The sequence below is a fragment of the Epargyreus clarus genome, unplaced genomic scaffold (genome assembly GCF_041222505.1).
Source record: "Epargyreus clarus isolate Ecla_fem2 unplaced genomic scaffold, WU_Ecla_fem_2.2 ptg000034l, whole genome shotgun sequence".
Taxonomy (NCBI): domain Eukaryota; kingdom Metazoa; phylum Arthropoda; class Insecta; order Lepidoptera; family Hesperiidae; genus Epargyreus; species Epargyreus clarus.
In genome coordinates, this window is record NW_027332239.1 from 10,109,093 (window position 1) to 10,136,443 (window position 27,351).

Genomic DNA, 27,351 nt, shown 5'->3' on the forward strand with positions numbered 1-27,351 from the left:
AGAATACCTTTAGTTATATAAATTACATCGATATTGTGACTGATAACCGTTAAATGGATTGTCTGATTGAGTTTTTATAAAAAAGGAGCTTAGATTCCAACACAAAATAATAAAATTGTAGTGTATTATGTTTTCGATAAATATGATTATTAAAATTTGAATACCTGTTTGAAATCAAAACATGTTTGTCTGTTTTTTTGACTTAAGTTACGAAACAGGTGGATTTTTTATACCATCTTAGCAGCAAGGTCGATTAGATTTAGGTGGTTGATTTATGATATGAGATAAATAACAGCTATGTGATATAGTACATACATAAAGTATTTATAATATTAATTTCATAAATGGTAATGAAAAAGAAAGTAGAGTCCTTACAGTTCCTTACAGTAGATGTAGTTTAAGTACCTAGGTCCTAGGTATCTTTAGTATGCATATAAGAACATGCATATATATTTCTTATTACTACAAAATCAGCGTATAAAAGTTATTATTTAATCCCTGATCAAATAACATACCTTTGGAACAATATTTCATAAGTCTACGGTATTCGGTATTTGTACGAGGTAATGATATGAGCGTCTTTGCATATCCCAAAGTATGTGTAAAGAAGATCTAAGGGTGACCCCGCAAAAGTAGGTTAATCTTCTTATCATGTATCAAAAATACAAAGTAGATTTTAGTATGTATTTATGTACATAGTCAGTTTACTTACAGGGGTTAGGTCTGTTGTAAGAGTAAATAAGGGAAGCTTTACGATTACGATTTCATCTCATCGCAGGCTGAAAGCTCAGTTAGTCAATATGCCGTAGCTACTGTTCAGTGGCTACTTGTTTGTTATTGTTGTCGGAGTGGAGCGCATGCGCGGCGGCGTCGGCTCGCGGCCCGGCCGTGCCGATAGCATTCAGCAGCGCAGGCTTGGCGCGCCTCGACGCTCAAACACCTAATATTAGCTACATCGGGTCGGGAAAGCGCCGCGAGCGAGCGCACTCCGCGGCGCTCCACGTTTCACTTCGGGTTTTTCCGGGCGAGGCCGCAGGGCGGGCGGCGCGCGCCACTCACCCACCTCAATCCCAGCGCCACCATACACACTACTGCACGTTTCCAGCACGACTCGATACGCTGGAGCAAGATAATTTAATGACAGTGCATTATCTGCGAAACGTTGGACTTCTTTAACTAGTGCTGTGGTCGTGTCGCATACCTGGATCAGTTTCCACTCCTGAAATGTGAAGTGCCCGACGGCATTGTATATACCAACAGGTAATTAATTGCTTTCGAATATACCACACACAATACATTTTTTGTTTTTATATCACGTAGCACATTTTAGTAAACGTTCTTATCTAAGCAAAGTAAATAATCGAAGCCAATAATGGTAAACTAAAAAAGTAAATAGAAATTTCGTAAGGAATATTTAATCAAGCAGCTAATTACACACACCTGTATTTACTGAATTTTGTTCCAGTATCTTATCACCGTTACTGAATTAAAATGTTTCAGTTCTTACGGCTTTATACTTTTCGAATATACTTAGGTATGTTAAGACACCTACTTAATAATCATCATTATAAAAGGGCTTAAGTCTTAACAAAACAGTTAAGGAATTTCTTCTCTTTGTCTACTGTTTTTTGGTTTGGTAGCTCTTGACGATTTTCAGTTTTATCAATAAAATGTCATCAAAATTTCTACAAACATTAAGGTCGAATTTTAACCACATTTCGAGTATATCTTTAACTAAATTGTGTAGGCATATGTTTTCGATTGTTTATTAACCAAGTCGCCGGAATCTGCGATATTAGCCTCAGCTGTTTGTGTTTTCAGAAGTGCAACGGCATGGCATGTGTCTTTGCATTCTTGAAAAACAATAAAACGTTACCAAGTCGCACAATCTCAGTACGCTTTATAAACGTGTAGATAAAGGAATTTTAAGCTATTTTCTGTAAGAAGCATGGAATTTGTAGAGCGGACATTTTAAAGATTTTCATTCAAAACTTTCACCTCGCTTCACACGGACACCATCTAGGATTTATTGACGTTTGACATATACGTTTAAAAACTTACCAATTGGTAATAACTCGTGAATTATACTTTTACTTCTCATGTCCAGCGTAATACTATTATATAGTTGAGTATTGGTAATAAGTCGTGAATTGAAGAAGTTTTTCCCTTGTGTCCAGTCTAATATTATTATATACTGGAATGTCTTTGATTATAACAGACAGAATTAAACATGAAGTCAGTTAATCAAGTTGTTAGTCATTATGCACTTTTTGGATTATGCATTTTGGCATATCGCCAATTATATTGTTTTGAATCACTGTAAGTATCTACCTACAGTGGTTCTAAGAAATATAAATGGTCTGTTACTTCTATTTAGTTTTTCCAATATGTTAATGGATATAAATTGGTTTTGTAATTCATTCCATTTGTAATTATTTTAAATTTAATAATATATAATAATAATATCGGAGAATTGTAACTGATTAAGGTATTAGGTGAAGTACACTAACGCATTAGGGAACCCTGTAAGATGTAAGATATGTGTAAATAAATAAATAAATTATTTCTGTCCGCGTCTATTATTAGGTATCTTCGAGACAATTCCAGATGAAAATTCCATTGAAGGACTGACGTATTAAAGTTAGTCTACGCAATTTCCTTCGACCCTTCCGTAAAGCCACGTGTACAAATTGTCACGTGTTTGTATTTTATTAATTTTGGAGGAGTTCTACCTGTCACGGTTCAAAGGTACTGCGAAAATCTCCGAAAAATAGCGGTTTCTTGTACGACGACCCCTATTTTCGGTGGTACAGAACCCTTCGTGCCCGAGTTCGATTCGCTTTGACCAATTTTTAAGCAATACAAGTATTAGCTACCATGTGGCGATTGAAATAGCACTCGAAGGCTTCACAAAGAGCAACTTCTAGTTTTAGCTGGACAAATAATTATAGTAAGTTAGCGAGCTTACTTTTATTAACAAATGTCGTATAAAAAATGCTCTTCTTCAAGTTAGATCTTCAGTTTAAGGTAGCTACTAGTCGAATGGATTTAAATGTTTAAGTTCATCACTAAGTAAGTCAGGTATTATCTATTACTTTTCGTTTTTAGGGTTCCGTACTCAAAGGGTAAATACGGAACCCTATTACTAAGACTTTGCAGTCTGTCCGTCTGTCACAGGGCTCAATCTCTGGAACCGTAATAGATAGAAACTTGAAATTTTTATAGAGGATGAATAGGATGCAGAGGATGCATAACGGTAGCCGCTGTAACAACAAATACTAAAAATAAAATAAAGTTGAATATTAAAGGGGGTCTCCATACAACAAACCGGTATTTTCGACATTTTTTGGTCTAACTGTTAAACCGTAGTAGGAAGACAGTTGAAATTTTTATAATCCGTTACATCTTACATCTACTGTAACTGATATTATAACAAATACAAATAAGAACAATAACACATATTACAAGATGGTTATTTTATAAAAATAAGTAACAAATAATGAATAATTGGTGGTACGGAATCCTCCATGTACGAGTTCGACTCGTACTTGGCGAATTATTTAATAAAATAATGTTTGATACAGAATTTCCTACTACAACATAATCTTAGATTATGCATCTAACATGTAGAGACATGTTCTAAGCAGACACTAGTTCCTCGGGAAAATCAATAGCACTCAGGTACTACAAATGGAAAGAGGTAAACATGTAGGCGGAGGAACTAGGAGCTAAATCTATTTATAGGAAATATATTTGCAAATGTCTTAAGTATAGAAGATGGTAGAATTTTATTAGGTTTATATTATATTTTTTTTGTTTATATTATATAAGAGTAGCAGACGAGCATGCAGTCCACCTGATGGTAAGTGGCTACTGCCGCTCATGGACATCTGTAATCAACCCCAGATAGGGTAAGATATTCCTACCTGAGGTCAGCCTCAGATGCGCCGCTACCCCTGAGGACTAAGCTGGAACGCCTCGGAAAATTCTGTCTCCCTTACCACACCCTTCAAATCGGAACACAGCAGCGCCTAACACTTCTGTTATTAGGTAGAAATAGGTGTGGCGGTGGTGCCGCCGGAGTCGAACCACAAAGGGTTCTACTACCTTCAAAACGTATTACCTTCAAAAAGGTATACGTGGTTCCATCTGGATACTTGTTAACCCCCAATTACTTCTAAATATATGTCAGATCGCCGAGCCTCGCGTCTGACCGATATAGAAATGCCAGATGGCGTTCCTTCATAGTGCACCAACTGCTTTCGGTTCCAACAAAGAAGCACACAAGAAAATAATAAATTCGGAGCCGATGGATTTACAAGTCCACACGCCATCAACGTCAATTGTCAACTCACTCTCAAAAACGAAACAATAATCATAGTTCTTATAACAAAAAGGCGACACTTGCAACCCCATCCGGAGTTACCCGCTCCAAAAATATAGTCTACTAAAATAATTGTTAATGAAGTAATTTGAATGGAAATCATAAAATAAGATTAAATAGCTTCAACTCAAAATTAACTAAAATTAATTGAAAATAATAGCCCGCGCCGTTACGGCCGTCCTGCATCATCACAAGTCCTCGTGTGTGCTTCTTCGATGCCTTTTGAAAACAAACAATACCACACTGCGTACCTCGATACACTCGGCCATACTGACCCTTTACTAAATTAAGGCAGAGAGCAAATTATAAACAAAGTACATACTGGGTATTAATCTCGTATAAACTTACGTGACAAGAGTCTTACCCCTTACTATAAACTGTAGAAATTCACAAAACACTAAGTCGTTACGATTACAACTCATACTCACCCGATATATATTCAGAACCACTGTGTCATACATACTCCTTTGCCACATAGGCTACTATGACACACAGGCTACTGTGCCACACAGGCTACTGTGCCACACAGGCTACTGTGACACACAAGCTACTATACCACACAGGCCACTATACCAAACAGGTCACTATACCACTCATTCTACTTTGCCACATAGACTACTATGCCACACAGGTTACTACGCTACACAAGCTGCTATGCCACACAGGCTACTCTGCCACGCAGGCTATTATGCCACACAGGCTACTACGCTACACAAGCTGCTATGCCACACAGGCTACTCTGCCACAAAGGCTACTATTCCACACAGGCTACTATGCCACACAGGCTACTATGCCACACAGGCTACTATGCCACACAGGCTACTTTGCCACACAGGCTACTATGCCACACAGGCTACTATGCCACACAGGCTACTATGCCACACAGGCTTCCCGCACCACCCCACTTAAGTTACACTTCTCATTAAAGTTTCGTTCGCTAAAAATACCACACAGCAAGAATACTTACATCATACGATTAATTCAGATACGGGTCTTGCCTAAATAGGAGGCAATATTCTATAACATACCATCGCCGTTATCGGTGCATCCTGATTCTCTGTCAGTAGATAATTCCAGGCCAATATCTAATTCTGTTGGAACATGAAAATCTGGCATTTACCTCTAACTTGATTATTATTGATTTTATTTTAAGAATCTTGTTCTGTTTTGCTTGTAACCAATTGCTAGATTGTTGTTTTGTCTGGTGACTGAGAACAACGGCTCCGTACCCATCGGCACTCACATCTGTGTGCAGCTCGATTGATTTATCGACATCAAAAAAATAAAATCGATACGACCGGTTTGTCTGTTAATATTTTAATTTTTTTTTCTCACCATCATCATCATTAACCCATCACTGTCCCACCGCACGAGTCTCCTCCCAGAACGAGAAGGACCAGGTCACAATGCACCGCGCTTATCAAATTTACACTTGGAAAGATTTCTCAGGTATGCAGGTTTCCTCACAATATTTCCCATCGCTTAAGCAAGTGATAATCAACTTCCAATACGCACATAACTTCGAAAAATCAGAGGTGCGTGCCCGGGATTCAAACCTCGGACCTCTCGATCAAGAGGCCGAGTTTATCAACCACTAGGCTATCACTGCTATTTCTTTCCTATTGTTTTCAACGTTGGGTGTCCAATTACATTTGCCTTTTCCTGTTCACCTATATAAATGGCCTGTCTTTTGAAAGAAACTGGGTACAATCTCAAATATGAAGCGTATCCTAAAAATTCAACCCTAGATTCATAAACCAGCATTTTTGTTTTGAATTCAATGATAAACTATTTTCTGTTAGAGCTTTTAAAACTTACTGAAGCCTGTCAGAAGCTTCTTATACAGTACAAGCCGGGACAATAACACAATCAATGTAAATTACAGCGAATGGCTCTATTAAGGAGCCTTACGTAAACCAGAAGGCATGGAGAGATATTCGAACTATCCATCAGGTATAACGAAACAATACGCTCAATAGAGTCTTTATGAACGACAATCTGGTGGTACTCGCTCGCCATATTCAGGGACATGAAATAATGAACACTCACCCTTTTTACTACGCTTTTATCAGCTTTACCAGCATGTATCTAGGTATGAATGCATGTAACGGAATCTCAGAACCCGATACCCACCCATTTCTAACGGTAAGTTCAATTCAAAATTTTGAACAACTATCAAGGTCCTATGATAATACATTATTTTCGTAGCAGTGTTCGACAACAAAATTACAACTAATTAACCAAGTGATGCTGTTATCGATCCACAAAGTTCACCACCGAATCGCTAGATGGCGTTAATTATTATTGAGATAAAAGTTCGTAACTAGATTGCAAAAATCATTACCTGTTAGTTTAACTATAAGTGTATTTTTTTAGTTTTATTTTTAAATTATAAGTTATTCCTAACTAATAGAATAGGACTCGAGAACCATTCTTCAGCTTTCTGGTAAAATACCGGAGTCCAATAGTTCGTTAATTTTATTTAGGGCCATTTGCCGCTCTTCAGGGCTAAGTCGGTATAGTCGTCGTATCTTCAGAATAAGTTGACATACTTGAAAGGAAAACCCCAATGAGAGTAAATGTCTACCTATCATAATATCATGTGAAATACACAGGTTAGGTACAACGTGAAACAACTAGATAAACGCAATGCCCTACTGTCGCTAATAATTGCAAGTTACAGTTAACATTTGAATAAATAAATGAAAAAAATAAAACGCCTTCTACACTCACAACCCCACACCAGCTTACTACCTGTTTCGCAGGTGCCATGGACACACACAGTGACAAACATAGATTCACCCAGACCAGAAACCTAAATCCATCACTCAGACATCCGTCCGGCCGGGGATCGAACCCGGGGCCCTCCGCGTCTCAGACCGGTATGGTGACCGCCCCGCCACGCGGGTCCTTAAATACCACTCCGAATAACTCTGGTATTTTGTCGTTCACCTGAGAATATGTTAGCTACACTTTCTTTAAGTAAGGATCATTCAGCACCGGAATCGACCTTCCTCGGGCAGTGTGTCACCATGTGACCCTTTTCACCGCAGGAATAGCAGATAAAAGGGGTCTCTTAGTGGCTACTGCTTTCATAGTTTGTTGTGGCGTACGATTACCTAAAAACTCAGAACGGGGATTAGTTATTACATCTCTTTTGCTTTTATTAAAAACGCAGAAATTTCAGCAGAAACGTGGCCCATCTTGCCACAACTATATCATCTTCTAGCGTGATACATTCGTGGTTTCTTCGCATCACTAGGCAAGTTAGTTGTGTCAATTTGGAAGCATGTGCTATTGTAACAGCAATGGCAATTTGTTCCACCGCTAAAGATCGCCACTGACTCATTAGTGTACTAAGAAAACGAGTGGCATACGAGGACTTCATTCAGGAAGAGGCATTCTCCTTCCGTAGGGGTCTCAATACACAATCTACACAAAGGCTGCCGGAGTTTTAACAAAACCTGCCAAAAATAGGTCTCCCAACTGAGGCCAAGTTATTTCAGTAAAGCTATTTTGTGCTAACCATGAGGTCGTAGATCCTTTGAGGGCTTTACTCATTGTAATAATAACATGAATAACCGATAATGACTTCTCTTGCAAAGATTAAATCCACTATATTACACCAGACGCGTGCGTCGCTTCCGTGCACCAAATGTGACCTTAGAATTATAAGAGCTTGGTTCTCTAATTACACGAACGAATTCCTTCATTTGCTTTTTCTGCATTTCAAATAAAATTTTCCAACTGTCACTCTCACTACGCTGTGGAGCTCCTGGGCGTCCCGCTTCTGATGTCAGATCGCCGAGCCTCGCGTCTGACCGATATAGAAATGCCAGATGGCGTTCCTTCATAGTGCACCAACTGCTTTCGGTTCCAACAAAGAAGCACACAAGAAAATAATAAATTCGGAGCCGATGGATTTACAAGTCCACACGCCATCAACGTCAATTGTCAACTCACTCTCAAAAACGAAACAATAATCATAGTTCTTATAACAAAAAGGCGACACTTGCAACCCCATCCGGAGTTACCCGCTCCAAAAATATAGTCTACTAAAATAATTGTTAATGAAGTAATTTGAATGGAAATCATAAAATAAGATTAAATAGCTTCAACTCAAAATTAACTAAAATTAATTGAAAATAATAGCCCGCGCCGTTATATATTATTCAGATCTGGTTTGTTTGAAGTTGGTTAAAAAGTATTTTCTCTAGCAGTAGGTAGGTAATGTTTAGAATTTCAGATTCATTATCAATTATTTCCATTTTTTACACGGTTTATGTTAGCTTCACTTGTATGTTTGTCAGTGAGTAACTCCGTTTTTCAGTAGAAAGAGATCAACATACATCCTTATCTTACCCTGCATGTATGAAAGAATGAAATGGAATAACGAAAGCTTAGTTGATTTTATCATAAAGCGTGTTTTTTAGTTTTTTGAACTTAATTTATTTATGCCTGGTTTGTTAAGAGTTGGTTGAAAAGTATTTTCCATAGTAGTAATTAGATTGGTTGGTTTTTAAACCATTTTCAAGACAAGGCCTCTAGATTACGCTTTATAACACCTTTTATTAGTTATTTATGCTGTAGTGTCATCTCATTTGTCTGAGTGTGATTTAGTATACACCCAATTGCCCATTATCCAGCTCGTTTGTGTAAAATCATCTACGCTATATTAAATAGGTACTTTGGTGTAAACATTTCATGTTAATTACATTTGACACTAAGAATAACAGGAGAAGCGCGAATCGGAAAAATAATTAAGTTATTAAGTACGTCCCTATATTTATATTCCCCTATATTTATTTATCCCTATTATTTATTGTCCCTATATTTATAGTCCCTATATTTTCTTGTTTTATACGCATTTCAGATGAATTTACTAAATAGCTGTTACCTATCTTGACATTGCAAACGGACCCTTAAATGTAATTTATTAAAGTAAGTATATTTATTTGTTTTTGGTATGATTACAAACCGATAAACTTAATACTTACAAAGAGACTGCATAACTATTATGAATTCTAAAACCCAGGCCCGCAACTAATGAATATTAAATATTATTCAAGTTATTTCCATATAGGTGGGATCAGTCATCTTATGACGCCGATTTAGGTATATTACGAGTAACCTACGTAACACATTACCTATTGCGATGACGAAGTGTCTACCTAAGAACTTGACCAATCCAGGCCAAATTAAAGGTCAAACTTTGAATATTTCCACCGTGGAAAAGTTTATTACAAATCCTTTGTATTCCATGATAAAATATTTTCCATTAAGGATATCGGGAAATAATGAATAATGCGAACAAATAGGATCGAATCCCGATATATTAATACGAGTAACGTTAGACTATTTAGTTATTGTGTGGTATGCTCTCTTGCGTGCATGTTGTATTGCTAGAAAACTGTGAGTACTATATTACTTTGTTGTTTTTATACTAAAATAATATAAGAATTTTAATGCAGATTTTTTTCCTAGACTTTACTACAAACAAAGACCAATTAGTGATGTGTATGTCTAACTTTTAACGTAATGCTAGGGTAGATGAGTCTCGTAATAGAAAGTAGTTACCGTCATCTAAGGACAATTGCAATAATATAGTTTGCACATACATCGCAAGATTTAAAGCAATATTATGAAATAACTATTGTAGGAGGGAACACCGATAGCGTAATACCAGTATCTCTCAATCTTTATCATGCCATGACCCCCTAAGAAATTGAAAATATTTCGCGGCTACTTTCCGTTGTTTCTAAATTACATTTTGGTATGTTATCAATACCATACAAAATTAATGTAATTGCAATAAAGAACTTGCATATATGTTAAGATTATAAGGTACTAGTTAAATACGTTAAATTAAGTACAAATTTAACATTATCTTATAGAAAATTAGCTGACCCGGCAAACGTTGTGTTGCCATATAAATATAAAAATGTTAAGGGTGAACAACTCTTATCACTTAGGGGTATGAAAAATAGATAGTAGCCGATTCTCATATCTACTGAATATACATATAAAATTTGGTGAAAATCGGTAAAGCCGTTTCGGAGGAGTACGGTTACTAACAATGAGACACGAGAATTTTATATATAAGATCTGTATCTCTAACCTTAAATCCAATCAAATAAATTGCATCCTCTGACAATTGCAACCCAAATGTAATATTTCAATGGTCTATAAAATGTATTTCTTTTTTGTTTGATAAGTTTTTATAATCCTGTCCAGTTTTGATTCTAAATGATCGGATTAAGCGTTAAAAGTGATGTTTTTATCTTTTCTTATTTATTGATATCTTATTGATGTAAGCATATGGTTATACAAAATAAAATATCCAATATCTAAAATGGGTATGAGTATCCAAAGGTATGAGTAATATGTAACATTTAAATGTCAAAAAACATTATACTCCCTATTTTTGTCTGAATTATTGACAAGAAACTTCCGATTATGGTTTCTCAAAGTACCTAGAAGTATATAAGTGTTCAAGGGTGGTAGAACCCATCGTGGTTCCACTTCTGTGGCATCTTCTCATACCTGTTTCTGTCTAATAACAGCAGTGCTAAGCGTGTACCAGTGTGTTCTGCATTGAAGGGTGTAATAGTGGAGACTGGAGACATCCTTATCCAAGGCGTTCCAACTTAGTCCTCGAGATAGCAACGCGTCTGTGGCCGACAAAAGTCCATGGGCGATAGTGGCTACTTAAGGTTCGTTACCCTTTGTGGTTCGACTCCGGCGGCACCACCACCACAACTATTTCTGCCTAATAACAGCAGTGTTAGGCGCTGCTGTGTTCCGTTTTGAAGGGTGTGGTAAGGGAGACATACTTTTCCGAGGCGTTCCAGCTTACTCCTCAGGGGTAGCGGCGCATCTGTGGTCGACCTCAGGTAGGAATATCTAATCCTATCTGGGGTTGATTACAGATGTCCATGAGCGGCAGTAGCCACTTACCATCAGGTGGACTGCATGCTCGTCTGTTACTCCCATATTATAAAAGAAAAACAATATGTAAGTTTCCAAAAAACATATTGCATATTCTGAACCTAAACTTCGTGAGTCATTTTCGGTCCGATGAGCAATGTACCAATTTATGTTTATGGCTTATGTATCTGTATCACTATTGCTCATCAAGGATTTTGACCTTAACGTTTTATGGTCATTTTAACGTTCAAAACACAAATCGAAAAACTAGCAATAAAATGAATTTATAGCTTACAACTACTCTAACGACTGTTTTACTGTGACATGCATGTTAATATTGTAGTAGGTGTTCGCGTGATGGTGTCCTGAATTACAGGCCATTGCCTGTACCCTTACCATGAGTTTTTACGTTTTGACAAATATGACTGTTTTGGTATTTGTTTACGTATTGGCCCATAGTATTTCCAAGTTCTGACACAATCCGCTAGGGGCGCTGATTGGAAATTGTATGGGCAAATACGTAAACAAATACCAAAACAGTCATATTTGTCAAAACGTAACAACTCCTGGTTAGTACTGGTGTAAGTTTACTATTCCTTGTTCCGAGATCAATAACATGTTCGGAGCGGGAGATTAATTCGCATTAACTTCAGTAGTTAGCGTTGACGTAACATGGGACAAAAGCCTACATCCTAGTGGTTGAAACTTGGCTTCAGTCAGGGTCTGAAATTCCAAAATCAGGCACGCATCTCTGATTTTTTTTTAATTATATTAGAAATCAAAAAGTACCAGTTTCTTGTATGGTGCCCCCATTTATTTTCTTCTTTGTATAGCAGTAAGAATGTTTTACTTCTCTGTAAAAAAAATAATGTGTCTATTTATTGCGGATCAAAACATAGTCCCGTGACAGAAGGACAGACAGCGGAATCTTAGACATAGGGTTCCGTTTATATTCTTTGGGTATGCATCCCTATAAAAAGTCTTCAAATATATGTGAAGTCTAAGATTCACTCATGTAAGACTAAGTCTCGTGCACAGCAGTGGGCCGGTAATGGGTTGACAAAGTAATATGGTAGAGTATCTATGCATGTCTTGTTACAAATGCATACCATGTCGTGGCAAGAAAATTTTGTTTTACAAATTTTAAAATTCAACCCGAGACATTCTTGGTTCTGGTCCAAAATGGTTAGACAAGCGAACATCGTTTTAATGTAAATCGCCACCGTACACGGGTTACTCTTGACCTAGATTTCATATTTAGGGCGGGCAACCGGGGCCGTGCTGCCGCCCAAGCCCGGAATTGGCGTTCGATCATTCACGCACTGCAAGGAACTTAATGCTCCCTGGATAATGTAATTCAAAACTATATCCGTAACAATACAGTAACTCCATCGTTTTTATGTGATGAAAGTTCCAGTTTAGTCGCCGCACCCTATGATAATGATTAACAACTTTATATTAATTATAAGCCTAATCCAATTTTACAAGGAAACATACCTAAAAATGCTGTAAGGATTACAGTAAAAAAATACATTAAAAGAATTTATTGGGGCTCTATGTTACCAAAAGATTCTTAGTTCTTGTCTTCTCTGTTCTTCATAAAAGATGAATTAAAATGTGAAGAACTAATTCCTGTAAATCAGAATCCCATCAAAAACATAAACGTGAAAATGAGAGCCAAGTTCAATATAAAGATGCATCATTGTCGACTTCGCTGACAAAAGAATTGAAATCTAAAAGAGTGCCATGTTCTGCAGATATTCTTGAAATTTCAGTTACAATAATATTTTTCATATTTTTCGCTACTAATTTTTTTCCATTTAATAATAAGTACAACGTCTTAAATGTTAACACTCAATTATTACATAAATCATTTATTTAACATCCCATAATTCAAGATTAAGATTTGACTGATTTGAAACACGGTACTTTTTTCAGTTCTTATTTTTTGACAACTTGTCGGACACGCTACCGTGTGTATAGTATCTAACAAATATTACGGCTACCTGCATATGACGTCATCTGTCCAAACTCGGAGGCTACTTAACAGAATTATAATATAAAGCGTCGGTAGGCAACGTTAACAAGTTGTTAAAATAAATGTGGAGCATTATTTGTATTTCTTATTGTAATCTATATGTTCTGCCCAATTCAGTACGAGTACTTCAGCTCATTGTGACCAAACAATACACGCATATATGTAATATACATAATATTTAGTTACAAGTCTTCATTTTTCAATGCCAAATGAACTGTAAAAGGTTCTATTACGAAACGACAAGTGTTTTTACTAATATTTGCTTTAAATATTTACTTTACTTATTACAGCAAAATATCTGTGAAAAAATATACAAGATGCATCACATACATGCGTATTATGTGTGTACATTAAAAATTATATGTTGTTATAACTTTTAGTAATATAATAACAGTAATTTTATATTTATTATAAGAAAACGTGCATATTGTTTCTATGCTTACGTAATTTACACATAAGAAAATATAAGAGACGGTATACAAAAAGGCGGTCTTATCGCTAATGAGCGATTTCTTCCAGACAACCTTTGGACGGACTTAAAGATATATGAGACATGTAGAAGGTAGGGTGTACACACAAAGCAGAAAGTATATAAATAAACTACACATATATCTTATGTAAATGGTATTACATAGGTACACTAAAAGGAAATACGTCTTGGAGAAGAAGGATAAAAAGAGGAGGAAAATGCTATTTTTAAATCTTGTCTATGACAAAGTACCGAGTAAACGACAAAGTAGTTGTAGTCATTTTTGTCGTTGCAAAACCATTTCCGTGTGGCGCGGTCGACATCTATTTCCGCCATTTTACGACAGATCTCATAATTCTAATTTCAGAGACTATTTCACAAAGCCTATGAAAGTGCTATATCTTGTACGATTGATGCGAATAACTTATACGTTTGTGGTCGAAGGTCCTTTATCTTTAATATAGTGACTGGTACTCGTATAAGTAACGTACGATTCAAAATAAAAAGAAATAGCAAATAGCTTTAAACTAAACCACCCGAAAGAGACTCAGAGAGAGAAAGTGGCATGGAGACAGTGTAACGCTTTTTCTTACGTGACGTTTTTTAACATTCAACTTTTACTGCAAATTAAGGTATTTTTTAAAGTTATTTTTATTTCTCATTATTATTTTTAATTAAGTTATTTTTTTATTTCTCATGTTTCGAGACTTACGACTGTTATTATTTTTTTTCAAATAGAGTAGAGCTGTAATAAAAGTTACTACGAGACATATGTAGAGTTCTAATGAAAACTCTTACCTATATACGATTGGTTTGGTTTGAGTTGATTTAGCTCTGTTGCCAATAGAAGGTAAGTATTTCCGCATGTCACCGTTCTATTTCCAGCCCGAGACGATCCCGCCTTAGTGCTCACATCAAAGTGCATAGAAAGCTGTATATACTCGTATACGTACATATACATTATACATACAGTACGTCATTTGTAAGTCGCTTAATGATAATGATAATGATAGCCTTTATTAACAATCTTATTCCTAACATTTTATGTTTTCATTCCTTTTTTTTTACATTTACATAATTTATTTTAAGCATTTGTAGTAAATTAATTTAATTTTTTAGACACCAGTTTCTTGATTGTCTTGCTTTCCAGCATAGGCCTCCCGGAGAGTTTTCCACAGAGATCTACGAGTATCTCTTGTTTTTCTCATCCAAGTCGTTCCTGCCATTTTTTTAATATTATCTTCCCATCTTTGATATTGTCTACCTTTTCTTCTCTTTTTATATCTAGGACACCATTCCGTCACTTCTTTGGCCCATTTTACAGTATGACTTCTAATCAAATGTCCTGTCCATTTCCATTTTTGTTGTAGGATCCGGTACTTTATATCTATTACTTTTGTTCTCTTTCTTACTGTTGTTAGTGGACTTTATCCTTTAATTTTATGTTGAGTATACTTCTTTCCATTTTGTGCTGACAAGTTTCTAAAGATTTAATGTTTTTATTTGTGCAACTCCATGTCGGATATCTATAGCTACTCTCTTACGTGCTCCTAAAGAAAAATTTAAATAATTACCAAGTGTTAGGCAAACTTGCATGTAGAGGGTTCTGGACCACCAAATTATCGTTTATTTTTAATTTTTTGTATTATTTTTCATAGCAGCCATAGAGATAAATGCGGTATGAAAATTTGAAATTTTGCAGTCCATTAAAAAAATAATACCGAAAAATAGCGGCCAGTATGGCGACCTCCCCTTATAGTCAAAGTTATTTTCATTTTTAGTATTTTTTGTTTCACGTGCCACCGTCATATACAAAAAATTAAGTGTCTATCTACTCGTGTTACGTGTCATAAGGTAGAGCAATGTAACAAACGAATAACTAACGGCTTAGTAATATGGTTCCGTTTTTACCCTTTGTATACGGAACCCTAAAAATAACCCCCATAATAGTATCACGTTGTAGTATTCTATAATTTTGTACACTAAAGTACACGTCACATTCATATCCTTACTAATATTATAAATCCGAAAGTAACTCTGTCTGTCTGTCGATTAATCGGAGAATCGATCTTTTGGACCAAACAGTCGATTATTTAATCGATATCCTTACTAATATTATAAATGTGGAAGTAACTCTGTCTGTCTGTATGTCTCTTCTTCACGCCTAAACCACTGAACCGATTTTAACGAAATTCTGTACAAATATAGTCTGAAACCCTAGAATGGACATAGGATAGTTTTTATCCCAGATAGCGATCTTAGATGTCTTAATTAGAGAATCGATCTTTTTGACCAAAAAAAGTCGATTTTTTTAATCGGTTTCCAGTAATGGATCCTACCTACGTTTGTGGGTCTTTTGGCATACTCTAAATAACCATGAGTTTAAAAATATCAATTCTTGCAAGCGGAGACGGTTGCAACATTATATTTATTTATATAGATTTATTGGGATTATATTAGGGGTGGCGATTCTTTCCGAAAAATATCGATTTTTGAATCGATTCGAATCGAAGTGCAATAAATCCATTCACAAAAAAATCGAGGCCCTATGAATCGATTTTATCTTCGATCTTTTTTCGAGGATGGCGAAAAAAAAGGTTATCAGGATCAAACAAGCACTGAAATTATGTATCCGTCAGCAAATCCTTACTTCCTTACTAATATTATAAATGTGGAAGTAACTCTGTCTGTCTGTCTCTTCTTCACGGCTAAACCACTGAACCGATTTGAATGGAATTTTGTACAAAGATAGTCTGAGACCCGAGATAGGACATAGGATAGTTTTTATCCCGGAAATCCCACGGGAACTACGGATGGCGATCTGAGATCGATTAATCGGAGAATCGATCTTTTGAACCAAAAATCGTTTATTTTAATCGATCTCCAGTAATGGATCGATTCAGTGAATCGATCTTTCAAGCCAGAAGATCGAAATTCGATTTTTTCATAATTTACCTACATTTACTTTACTTATCCATGTTAGTCGATCATCTATCTATTTATATAAAAATGAATATTTGTCTATATACATTTTATAAAATCGGAAACTATGCATTTGATCAAGTGATGATGTTTTGCAAAGTTGTTGTCCAAGAGCCCACGAAGGTTTGGGAGTAGAATTGTGTAGCTCGCGAGTGAGTGATATAAAAGATATATATCTTCACCAAAGAGCTAATCACTCATCAACTCCGACGGATTTGAATTATATCTTTATATCCGCATCACATGGTTTAGTTCATAGATTCAAACGATTCCGGATATAAGATCTTCTTCAACTCAACAGTGTTATACTAGCTCGCGAGTGAGCGATGAGTCAAATGAGCGACTGACTGAGAGTGAGTAGTGAGCCTGATTCGAGTCAAATGCGTTTATTGAGATATATAACAGTTACGGTTACGTATTCAACACTAAATTAAAATATTTTATTGCTAAGAACATGGAAACCGGGATATACAAATAGCGTTGGCTGTGATAATTCATATATAATTTCTTGCCAGTTTTGTATTACTTATAGGAATCAAAAATGTTGTCAAAACATTTTGATCTGATTCTCTGATATACTGATATAAAATGTCGCGTATCTTTACAGAGCTACTGAGCTAAAGTGAGCTATTGAGCTAAAAGAGTGATATATATCACTGAGTTCAAAAGATATATATCACTCTTTTCACTTTAGTGATACATTTTGCGCAACTCTATTTGGGAGTTGGTAAGACCAATTTTCGACAGATGGCACCACTGTCATTCCAATGAAGGTACAAATTTTCTGTTTTATGTATGTCATATTATATCTTTAAAATGCGGGCGAAGCCGCGGGCACCACTAATCTTTATATATATATATTTCTTATGTGCGTGTGTATGTCACTGAACTCCTCCTAAACGACTGGACTGATTTTGATGAAATTTGTTGTGTGTGTTCAAGGGGACTTGAGAATGGTTTAGATTCACAATTTAGTCCGTGGGAAAAGGTTTTTATGGAATCGAAAACTATGCATTTGATTAAGTGATGATCTTTAGCAAAGTTGTTGTCCAAGAGCCCACGAGGGCTTGGGAGTTGGTAAGACCAATTTTCGACAGATGGCACCACTGTCATTCCAATGCAGGTACAAATTTTCCGTTTTATGTATGTCATATTATTTCTTTAAAATGCGGGCGAAGCCGCGGGCACCACTAGTTCGTTAATAAGGTTTAATTGACGAATTATGCAATCAATTAATTAAGACAAAGTACTACGTTGTCGTAATTTACTGATACGGCGCTGTGTTCATTTTATTTTTCACGCCATATCATTGTAGGCATTTTATTTTTAAAAATCTCTCAGTTATACAGGTTTCCTCACAATGTTTCGTTCACCGTTTAGCAAGTAATAATTTCTAATACGCACATAACTTTGAACAATCAGACGTGCCTGGAATTTGAATCTCGGACCCCTCGATCGAGAGGCCGACTTTCTTAACCACTAGGCTATCACTGTCTTATTTTATTTTTCACGCAAAGTGATAGGCACACGATATGGTCGATATGGTCTAATTAAATGCGTTACCACGGACAAGGTTAACTGGGAAGTTCTTAAACCTATTACGCAAGTTGTAGGAAATATGCATGAGTACCGCTGAGGGCACTTGCCAACCGTGTCTGTTTTAGATTGGGCTATAAACTTAGAATAATAATTGGCCAAGTGCCAGTCGGAGTATTTTTTGTTATACGTAGGTACTCTGTAAAAATGTATTACGGTTCAAGAGATAGAGCCCTGTGACAGAAGGATAGACAGCGAAGGCTTAGTAATAGGGATTCTGTTTTTATCCTTTTGGTTCGAAACCCTAAAAACGTGTGTGTGTTAAGAAGTTATACTTCTTTACCATAGTAAAACATTTCTTTTATGGGTATTGTACCCATAAAAGAAAAAAAGCATATTATTATTATTATTATTATTAAAACAAAAGTGAAATCAAAAATTTCATTTGAAAGAAAAATAAAATCACATCAAATAAACTATTATATAATAGCAACATCATCTTTAAATGTTAAATTACTCAGTCCGTTCGCAAGTACCTATTAAAAATATATTATTAATTGGACACTTCAATAATAGATGGCGTTGATTACAGATTTATGGTGTTGTTTTTATCTGTTGATGTGCGCGCACATAAAAATCACCACCATCATTAATTATTCTCAAACACGCCACAACAAGAATAACTTCAAAAATATTTGAAAACCAAACCATTTCTTGAGAAGACTGCAATATGACCAATGAAAAGACCGGCTCCTTCTGAATATTTTGTGACGTCTGAGATCATGTTTAATTCTGTAAAGTGCAGTCTATTAAATTAAAGCTACATATTTAATTAACATACAAGTACATACATTACACATTGTAGAATTTACACTTACAAGATTACTTCTATGATAACAATAGTTACCATGACAAAGTAACTATAAGTACTAGTTTTCCAATATTTGTATTAACTACATGACCGATTTACCTGAAATTTTTTACAGACATTGTTAGGGGTTCCGAAACAAATATAGGGTACCTTTTATTCCGAAAGAGACTGACTTGGCGAAGGCACGGGTGAAACCTAGTAAAGGAATCTACACTAATATTATAAAGAGGAAAACTTTGTTGGTTTGGTTGTAATGAATAGGCTCAAAAACTACTGGACCGATTTTTAAAATTCTTTCACCATTCGAAAGCTACATTATCAACGAGTAACATATGCTATATTTTATATGAAATATATTTGATAAATATATTTTGAGGCGGTACAAAGTTTACCGGGTCAGCTAGTATTTAAATACACGAGTTATGTTCGCGTAAAATATAATTTACTCGTACAATGTTCGCCTATTATAGTGTGGATTACAGCTATGCTTTCGAAACATTGCCGGTTCTGCTAAATATAGTGCATTTTGGCCCATAAAGCTATGCGAATGTATGTGGGTTAGGAGGAACCATCAGAAATAGTACAATCGTAAATGTCCCTGCAGTTTCGAAATCGCATAATGCATTTCTGGAATCAGATATAAATATAGACTTGCCGCGGATTTGGTTGCAACACGCCGTAATATTTAGTTCAGGGGGCTTACTACCATTTAAAAACCATCATAGTTCAGGAATGATTTGTTTCAATATTGCATCAACATTATTTTGTTTCATACCAAGACCTCCTTGAAACAGGTCGTGGTCCGAAATTTCAATGTATGATTAAAATAATATTGTTTTAAGAGATGGTAGTAACCCCCCAGGAGATACTGTGTTCAGCAAAATATTATATTAAATGGTCAAGACTAGCCGTGGGCACAGGTTTTCTCATACCTTTTTGTAATAGAAATAGCAAACGAGTCGCAGTTAACCCGCTGGTACCTACTTGGCTTGTGTCGTCTATTGATATCTGTAATCAACCCCAGATAATATTAGAGTCCTACCTGAGGTCAGCTACGAATGCGTTGTCATCCCTAAGGAGTAAGTTCGAACGCCTTAGATCTCTGGTCGCCCTTATTAGGTACACTCGCCAAACTGGAACAAAGCAGCGCTTCACACTGCTGTTATTAGGCAGAAAACATAGGGTAACGGTGGTTCCATTAGGATTCTATCCATTGGAGTTATTTATTGATACCCATTGGGACTTACTCCTCAACGTACTCTACAAATCACGGAAGCGCGTATGAAATAACCACTTGCGGTCACCCATCCAAACCTCGACCGCATCTGACGTTGCTTAATTTTAAAGATCGTTTATATCATACAAACAGCAGAGCAAGCCGTTTCTATCATACGACCTATAAGTAGGTTGGTTGATGTTGGTATCTTCTTGAGGGAAATATATTTCTGAGCTTCAATGAGTATTTGTTTTCTTGTATTAATGTGTGTTCGTGGACACAACAAATAGACATGTGTCGATATGAGTGCCTCTTTAATAACATAACTTAAAAAATATTGAAACAATGTAACTATCCTGAGCTCACGCATAACGATTGTTTTCTTCAAATTTCAATCAAAAATTAATTAATCGTCACATGATTTGACATTAAAGATTCCATTTATTTTTATTATTATAATATAGGAGTAGCAGACGAGCATGCAGTCCACCTGATGGTAGGTGGCTACTGCCGCCCATGGACATCTGTAATAGGATTAGATATTCCTATCTGAGGTCAGCCACAGATGCGGCGCTACCCCTGAGGACTAAGCTGGAATGCCTCGGAAAAGTATGTCTCCCTTACCACACCCTTCAAAACGGAACACAGCAGCGATTAAAACTGTTGTTATTAGGAAAAAAATAGGTGTGGCGGTGGTGCCGCCAGAGTTGAACCACAAAGGGTTCAACCACCTTCAAATTTCCATTTCTGAGAACTAAGGTAAAAGGAAGATATGAGTATGATGAAATGCGCGGGCGATCGGCGCGTATATTTTTGTTTACGCGCAAGGGAATGCGAACAGTGACGCATCGTGGAACGTTGACGCACGGCTCTTGAAACGTTCTTCCTGTCACAATTCATGTGAATTTAAACTGAAACTATACACTTGTAATAAGCGCTAATAGGACGCGTCAATCGTGAAATTGGAAAAAATACCTTTTATTTTATGACTAGCGAAATATAAATGTTAATAAAAAATTTAACGGCTGGGTAAAAAGTAATTGAATATTTTAATGAGTAAAATTAATCCTGGATTGAATCCGGTCGGGCCAACGCACTTATTTTTGCTTAATAACAATATGTCTACCAATTTGTACTTCGCTAGCGCGGTTTCCTAAACCCTTCTCACTGATAATGGGGATCCATTCCCAGCATATAATAAAAATGTTAAGCGCTGCTGGGATGTAGTTTGAAGAGTGAGATAAAAAAGATACAATTATACGAGGCGTTTCTTAGTCCTCAGGGGTAACAACGCATCTGTAGACGACTGTCGACTGTAGATAAGAAACTACCTCGGGTTATATCCCTTTGTCTGGGGTTGACCATAGATGTCAATTGGCACCAGTTGTTACTTACTATCAGATGAAATAGGAATTAATTATATATTTTAAGGTTGCAACGTATACATAGTGACATCATTAAAAAAATAATTTCATTATTTTAAATAGACTGCAACCTAGATAAGCGGAAATGTAAATAAAACAAAATACAGCACAAAATTACGCACACACGCCAATTACCTTGGTCGTCTGTTTAACACCTAGAACGATTCATAAAACAAACTGTGGTAATAATGATTCTTTATATGGCACTGATATCCTCACACACATATAATAAGGGCGCTAAGAGAACTAGTTAGCGGCTGACAATGAAACACTGCGGATACCTACGTAACCTACGTAGGAACTTAGTATTCTGTTGACCTGTCTACGTGTTTGATACAGTATATTGGCAGCTGTTTATAGGTAAGCCATAGTTCTATTTAAGGAGCACGAAATGTTGTCAGAGTAAGTCAATTAGTCCAAAAAGCCTTTTCTTTTTTTTTCTCGAGGGGGAAACGTTCAAAAGGTACCCGACGACGTGGGAGCGAGGTTATGTGGGTTTTTTACCGCACTAAAACCTCCCCGGTGGCCGTCCTCAGCGTTTGGTGGAGAACTCCGGGATCTCCAACGGAACCGGAGTCCTCCTAACACGATGTCCCGATCGGGTTCTACCCTGGGGGAGCAGTTTTCGCTCCAGTCTTAAAAGCCTAGTCACTCCCTGAAGAATCTTTGTTGTCAAATCAATCAATCATATCATGAACAACAAAAGTTAATAAAGTAGTTGGTGTATTCGCATGTGTTCTCCGTGTGTCTTATTTGTTATAATAATCAATAAAGATAATTGCACCTGACAATAATTATTCCAATGAATTTACTGATTGATGTCTTTCTGGTGTGATATGGAGCTATATGTGCAGCATATTAAATTTTCACAATATTTTTCTATGATCTAAAACCACCAAACCAAAGTGGTTTAAATTACCAAAAGCCAATCCGCTTAATGAAAATCACCTTTCATTAAGCGTAATTCATTTTCTTATGAATTATTATCATTCATTCTTTGTATATCATTGTTTCAGTGAGAAGAAGATCCCACCATGACTGTCGTAACAAATCCAGCCCGCAGTGCGACGGACGCACCCGTAGAAGATGAGAGACGAGAGGATGTGATCGAGCCAGAAGCGCCACCCCCTGAAGAGGAAATCACAAGTATCGTCCAAGACCATATAAGATTGTACGACAATGAGAGACAAAGCGATATTATCTTTGTTGCCGGAATAAATGGTGATACATGGCGCTATCCTGGACACCGTCGCGTCCTCGCTGCCACCAGCCCTGTGTTTGCAGCTTTACTGTCAGCCAAAACCGACGTAATTGTTGTTGATTACGTCGACCGTCGAGGCTTCGAACAATTACTACGTTATCATTACTGTGAACCTACACAACTAAACTCTGTAGTCACTGCCCGGTGTGCGCTGGACGCCGCCTACAAATTCTTGTGCCCGCCGTTAGCAGAGCGCTGCGCCCGTCGCCTCGACGAATTGTTGGATGCTGGCATAGCGCTTGAAATTCTTCGTGACTTGCGCTACCTCTGCGCGAGGTTACCTGGTGCGGCTTCCGCTCCTCCACTCCCTGCTCTGACAAACGACCACGCGGCTCGTGCATTGGCGCAGTGCTCGCGTTGGTGTGATTCCCTCGCTCATAATGCTTTGCTCGTTCTTGACGAGCACGCCGACGAAGCCCTCACTGATGAAAGGCTCGAGGAACTTTCCTACGAAGATCTGGCACTCATAGTACGTCGCGATACGTTGCGGGTATCGAGCGAGCTCGTAATAGCAGAGGCTTTGTTCAGATGGAGTACGTCAGTATGTAAACGTTCGAAGCGGGAATTAACTCCGACTAACAAACGTGCTGCGCTCGGAGGTTTATCTTACTGCCCTCGTTATTTGCTCCTACAGGGAGAAGATTTGGATCGGGCTTTAAGCTTGGAATTGCTCGAACCAATGGAACGTGCTTTGGTGTTGGCACGAGCACGTAAGCTGTCGGCCCCCATTCCAGTAGGTGCGGATCAAGAGGCGTTGCTGCGTCACTGGGCTCGTCCGCGGCCAACGAATGCTGCTGCGCTACCAGTACATCTCAGCTCCCGTTCGCTACCTCCAGTTGAGGAGCCCGTTCCCACTAAGCTATGTGGACGCAAGCGCAGACGTCCAAAACAGCCCTGTTTTGAGCCCGATGACAAAAACCAGAAAAAAGGTTGCTGTGCATGCTTTGGCGAAGGTTTACTCAGAGCTCTTATTTGTCTCTTTGACTAAACAAGGAGGAAACGCGAAACAACGAGGGATTTGTTTTTAGTATGAGGACTGTTATTCGTGTAGAGTTTAAGACCAGGGAAATAGATAGGTAATGTCATGTTTGAGTTGGAAGTGATTTTATTGCAAAATTGGTGTAATTTAATTTTTTACACGCTTTTATTTTTCTTGTATCGTTAAAATATTGTGTTTTGTTATTTTTGTATTATTAAATATTAAATTAACCTTTAAACATTTACAAATTGCAATGGATATGTTTACAAGATCTAGATAAACGAATGTAATTTGAGAGCCTAAAAATGTGACATTTGTATCGTAATTGAAAATCTAGGAGAAATGAGTGTACGGAAATTTAGTAAATGTTGTAGTAATGGAGGTTCAGGAGTTGGTTTTTGAGTGATGCGATTAATTGCTCGATATTATTTACTTATACAATCTTTATTCGCAAAATCGCAGCTAAATGTTATTTCTAATTACTTCAGTGTTGTAGCTTAGTTGCAGGGCTCGATCTAGGAAGGAAAAGCTAGATAATTGTTCAAGGCGGCAAAAATAAGAGGGGCGAATTCAAATTTGGCCCCGGGCGGCAAAAACACTACGGCACTGCTTATGACTTATAAGGTGTCACTGTAAAGGGCGGCAAAGATTATTATTGCCCAGAGTGGGTAATCAGCTAGATCAGGTCCTGCTTAGTTGATGTTAGATATTTTGTGGCTCAGCTGCTTAAATCAAAGTATTATCCTTAGAATTATATTCAATTTAATCTCAAATATTGTGATACATCTTTCTTATATAACCGACTGGCTTATAATCAAACACTTTCAAGGGATAAAAGTTTATGAAGATTTCGTCACTGTGACGTTTCAAATTGTCTAACAATTTGTGTTTCTTTATCTTTAGTCCAATGGCTAGTTGGTGCACAAACGTTCTAAATGTAGGCATAAGCATTTATTTTAATTGTTGTATTTTAGATTATGTTGCATTTATTAAGTTTATGTTTGTAAAGATGTTAATATTAACAAAAGGGGAACAATTCCCTAGTAGGCGAATTAGTAGGATTTTTACACAATGAGTAATATAATTTTAATATTTTACTAGTCGTATTTTAAGTACATGCTTAACGTTATACATTTTAAGTAGCATTCAATAAATGTAGCAAATTTATTATAGCTTAGCTTTCCTTATTTCATGTTCCATTCTGATACATGTGTTCAACGTCAATTTCTGCTAAATGTAATTTTACTAATTTAGTTTTTTGACCGTGCCATACTTATTATATGTCGTTTTATTATAAACAGTATTTAAGATAACGTAACTTCATTTTATATAGGTACTAAAATTCTTGTAATTACTGTCTTTTACTCGTACATGATATTCTAAATGTGTATAAAATGAGACTAAATATTTTCATAAAATCCCTTATTCTACAAAGATTTCTGAACACAACTTTAAAATTTCTATTGGCATTATCTACTAATAAATGAATGTTTATACATAGTTTAGAGATTTAAGATAATACATAATTGGTCTTCAATTTCCGATTGAACATTGTTACTCGTACTTGCAACAAACGTTCGTTCTCAATGATAAATTTCTATTCGACTCGAAAAGCTTAAGATCGAAGATCTACTTGTAAATTCTAAAAGAAATATAATAAATGTTTTATCTATTCGTCTATTTGTGTCTTTATGTGTATTATTCGTGTAGCGTTCAGAACGATTACTTAAATAAAGAAATCATTTGCATTAAATGTATTACTTAATGTTATTCATGTGTTCGGCTCTGAGCTGCATTTATGTAACCACCCGATTCTGAATGAAATAAATATGATGTTTAAAAACGTTTGTGTTGAAAAGTTATTTAAAAATTTACAGTACATATTTTATGAGGGCGAAATTTATAGTGCCCGAGTAGTATGAATGTATAGGTGATGCTAAATCAAATTGGACAATATTATTAATAAGGTAAATAAAGTCTTAAAAAGTAGTAAATTTTCGTTATTTTTTAGAGTATCTTATTGTTATGAAGGTAAAATTTTTAGATAAATAAAATTATAGGTAGAGGGCGCCTGATGATTAAAGTGATAAGTGACTACTGCCGCTTATGGACATCTGTAATCATATATACATGGAGTTTTTTTTTTTTTTTATAATATAGGAGTAGCAGACGAGCATGCAATCCACCTGATGGTAAGTGGCTACTGCCGCCCATGGACATCTGTAATCAACCCCAGATAGGATTAGATATTCGTACCTGAGGTCGGCCACAGATGCGCCTCTACCCCTGAGGGCTAAGCTGGAACGCCTAGGAAAAGTATGTCTCCCTTACCACACCCTTCAAACCGGAACACAGTAGCGCCTAACACTGCTGTTATTATGTAGAAATAGGTGTGGTGGTAGTGCCGCCGGAGTCGAACCACAAAGGGTTCTATCACCTTCAACCAGAGTTCTACCAGCAGTCGGCAAATGATGTTTTACTACCCCTAAGGACTAAGTTAACGTTTCGTGTCTCTTTTATCTCATCCTTTAAAAATATACCGATTATGGATCTGGTTGTGGAAACCTCTTTGTTAAATGTACGAGGCGTTCGAATTTAGTTCAAAATTGTTTCTAGTTAGAAACGAGTTTAAGTCTAGGTTAGTTGTGAAAAGGGTACAAAGATTAGACTATTTACATGTTCTTCAAGATTCAGTATGCACTACAATCTTCTAACATGCCAGTGATTAAACTGCCTTTTCCTACCGATTTCTTAAGTAATAGTTTTCCAAATTTCAAAATATACAAGTATATTTAAATGAAAAGAGTAAAATAATCTTATAGCTCACTGCGTAATAATTTACTTATCACTGAAAGAAGAATACAGATAGTAACAGCTTAAAACAGATAGACTAATAAACACAGCTTTTTGATTCATCGTAGTTAATTCTTAAGATATCCAGCGGCTAATAGTAGATTTACAGAAGAATACAAGATCATTTAAGAGGCAGTATTTTGTGTTATGTCGGACACTTCTTTCTCTTCGACTATAGGAGCAGCAGATCGGAAAGAACTCTTCCGTGACCGGAGGCTGTAAGCTTCATCACCAGAAGCGAACGCTTCTAATTTTTCCACTTTCGCAACTATTCCTGTAAGTATACTCTCAGCAACATGTAAATCATCCCGTAGCGAGATTACAGTGTTCTGCAATTCTATCATCGAATCTATCTTGGAATCGATTTTGTCAAATTTATCTTTTATTGACTCGCGCGCACGATGCATCTCA

At 36.6% G+C, this 27,351-nt stretch overlaps 1 protein-coding gene across 1 annotated transcript; it reads left to right on the top strand.

Annotated features, from left to right (window-relative positions):
* Positions 1-898: 898 nt before the first annotated feature.
* On the top strand, positions 899-26,010 carry axed (BTB/POZ domain-containing protein axundead). Its single transcript, XM_073091542.1, has 2 exons — positions 899-1,260; positions 22,864-26,010. The coding sequence occupies exon 2, from the start codon at positions 22,882-22,884 to the stop codon at positions 24,094-24,096; it is 1,215 nt and encodes a 404-aa protein (XP_072947643.1). The 5' UTR covers positions 899-1,260; positions 22,864-22,881; the 3' UTR covers positions 24,097-26,010.
* Positions 26,011-27,351: the final 1,341 nt, after the last annotated feature.

Coding starts and splice junctions, on each gene's coding strand:
- axed (XM_073091542.1), top strand. CDS start 22,882: ATGACTGTCGTAACAAATCCAGCCCGCAGTGCGACGGACGCACCCGTA.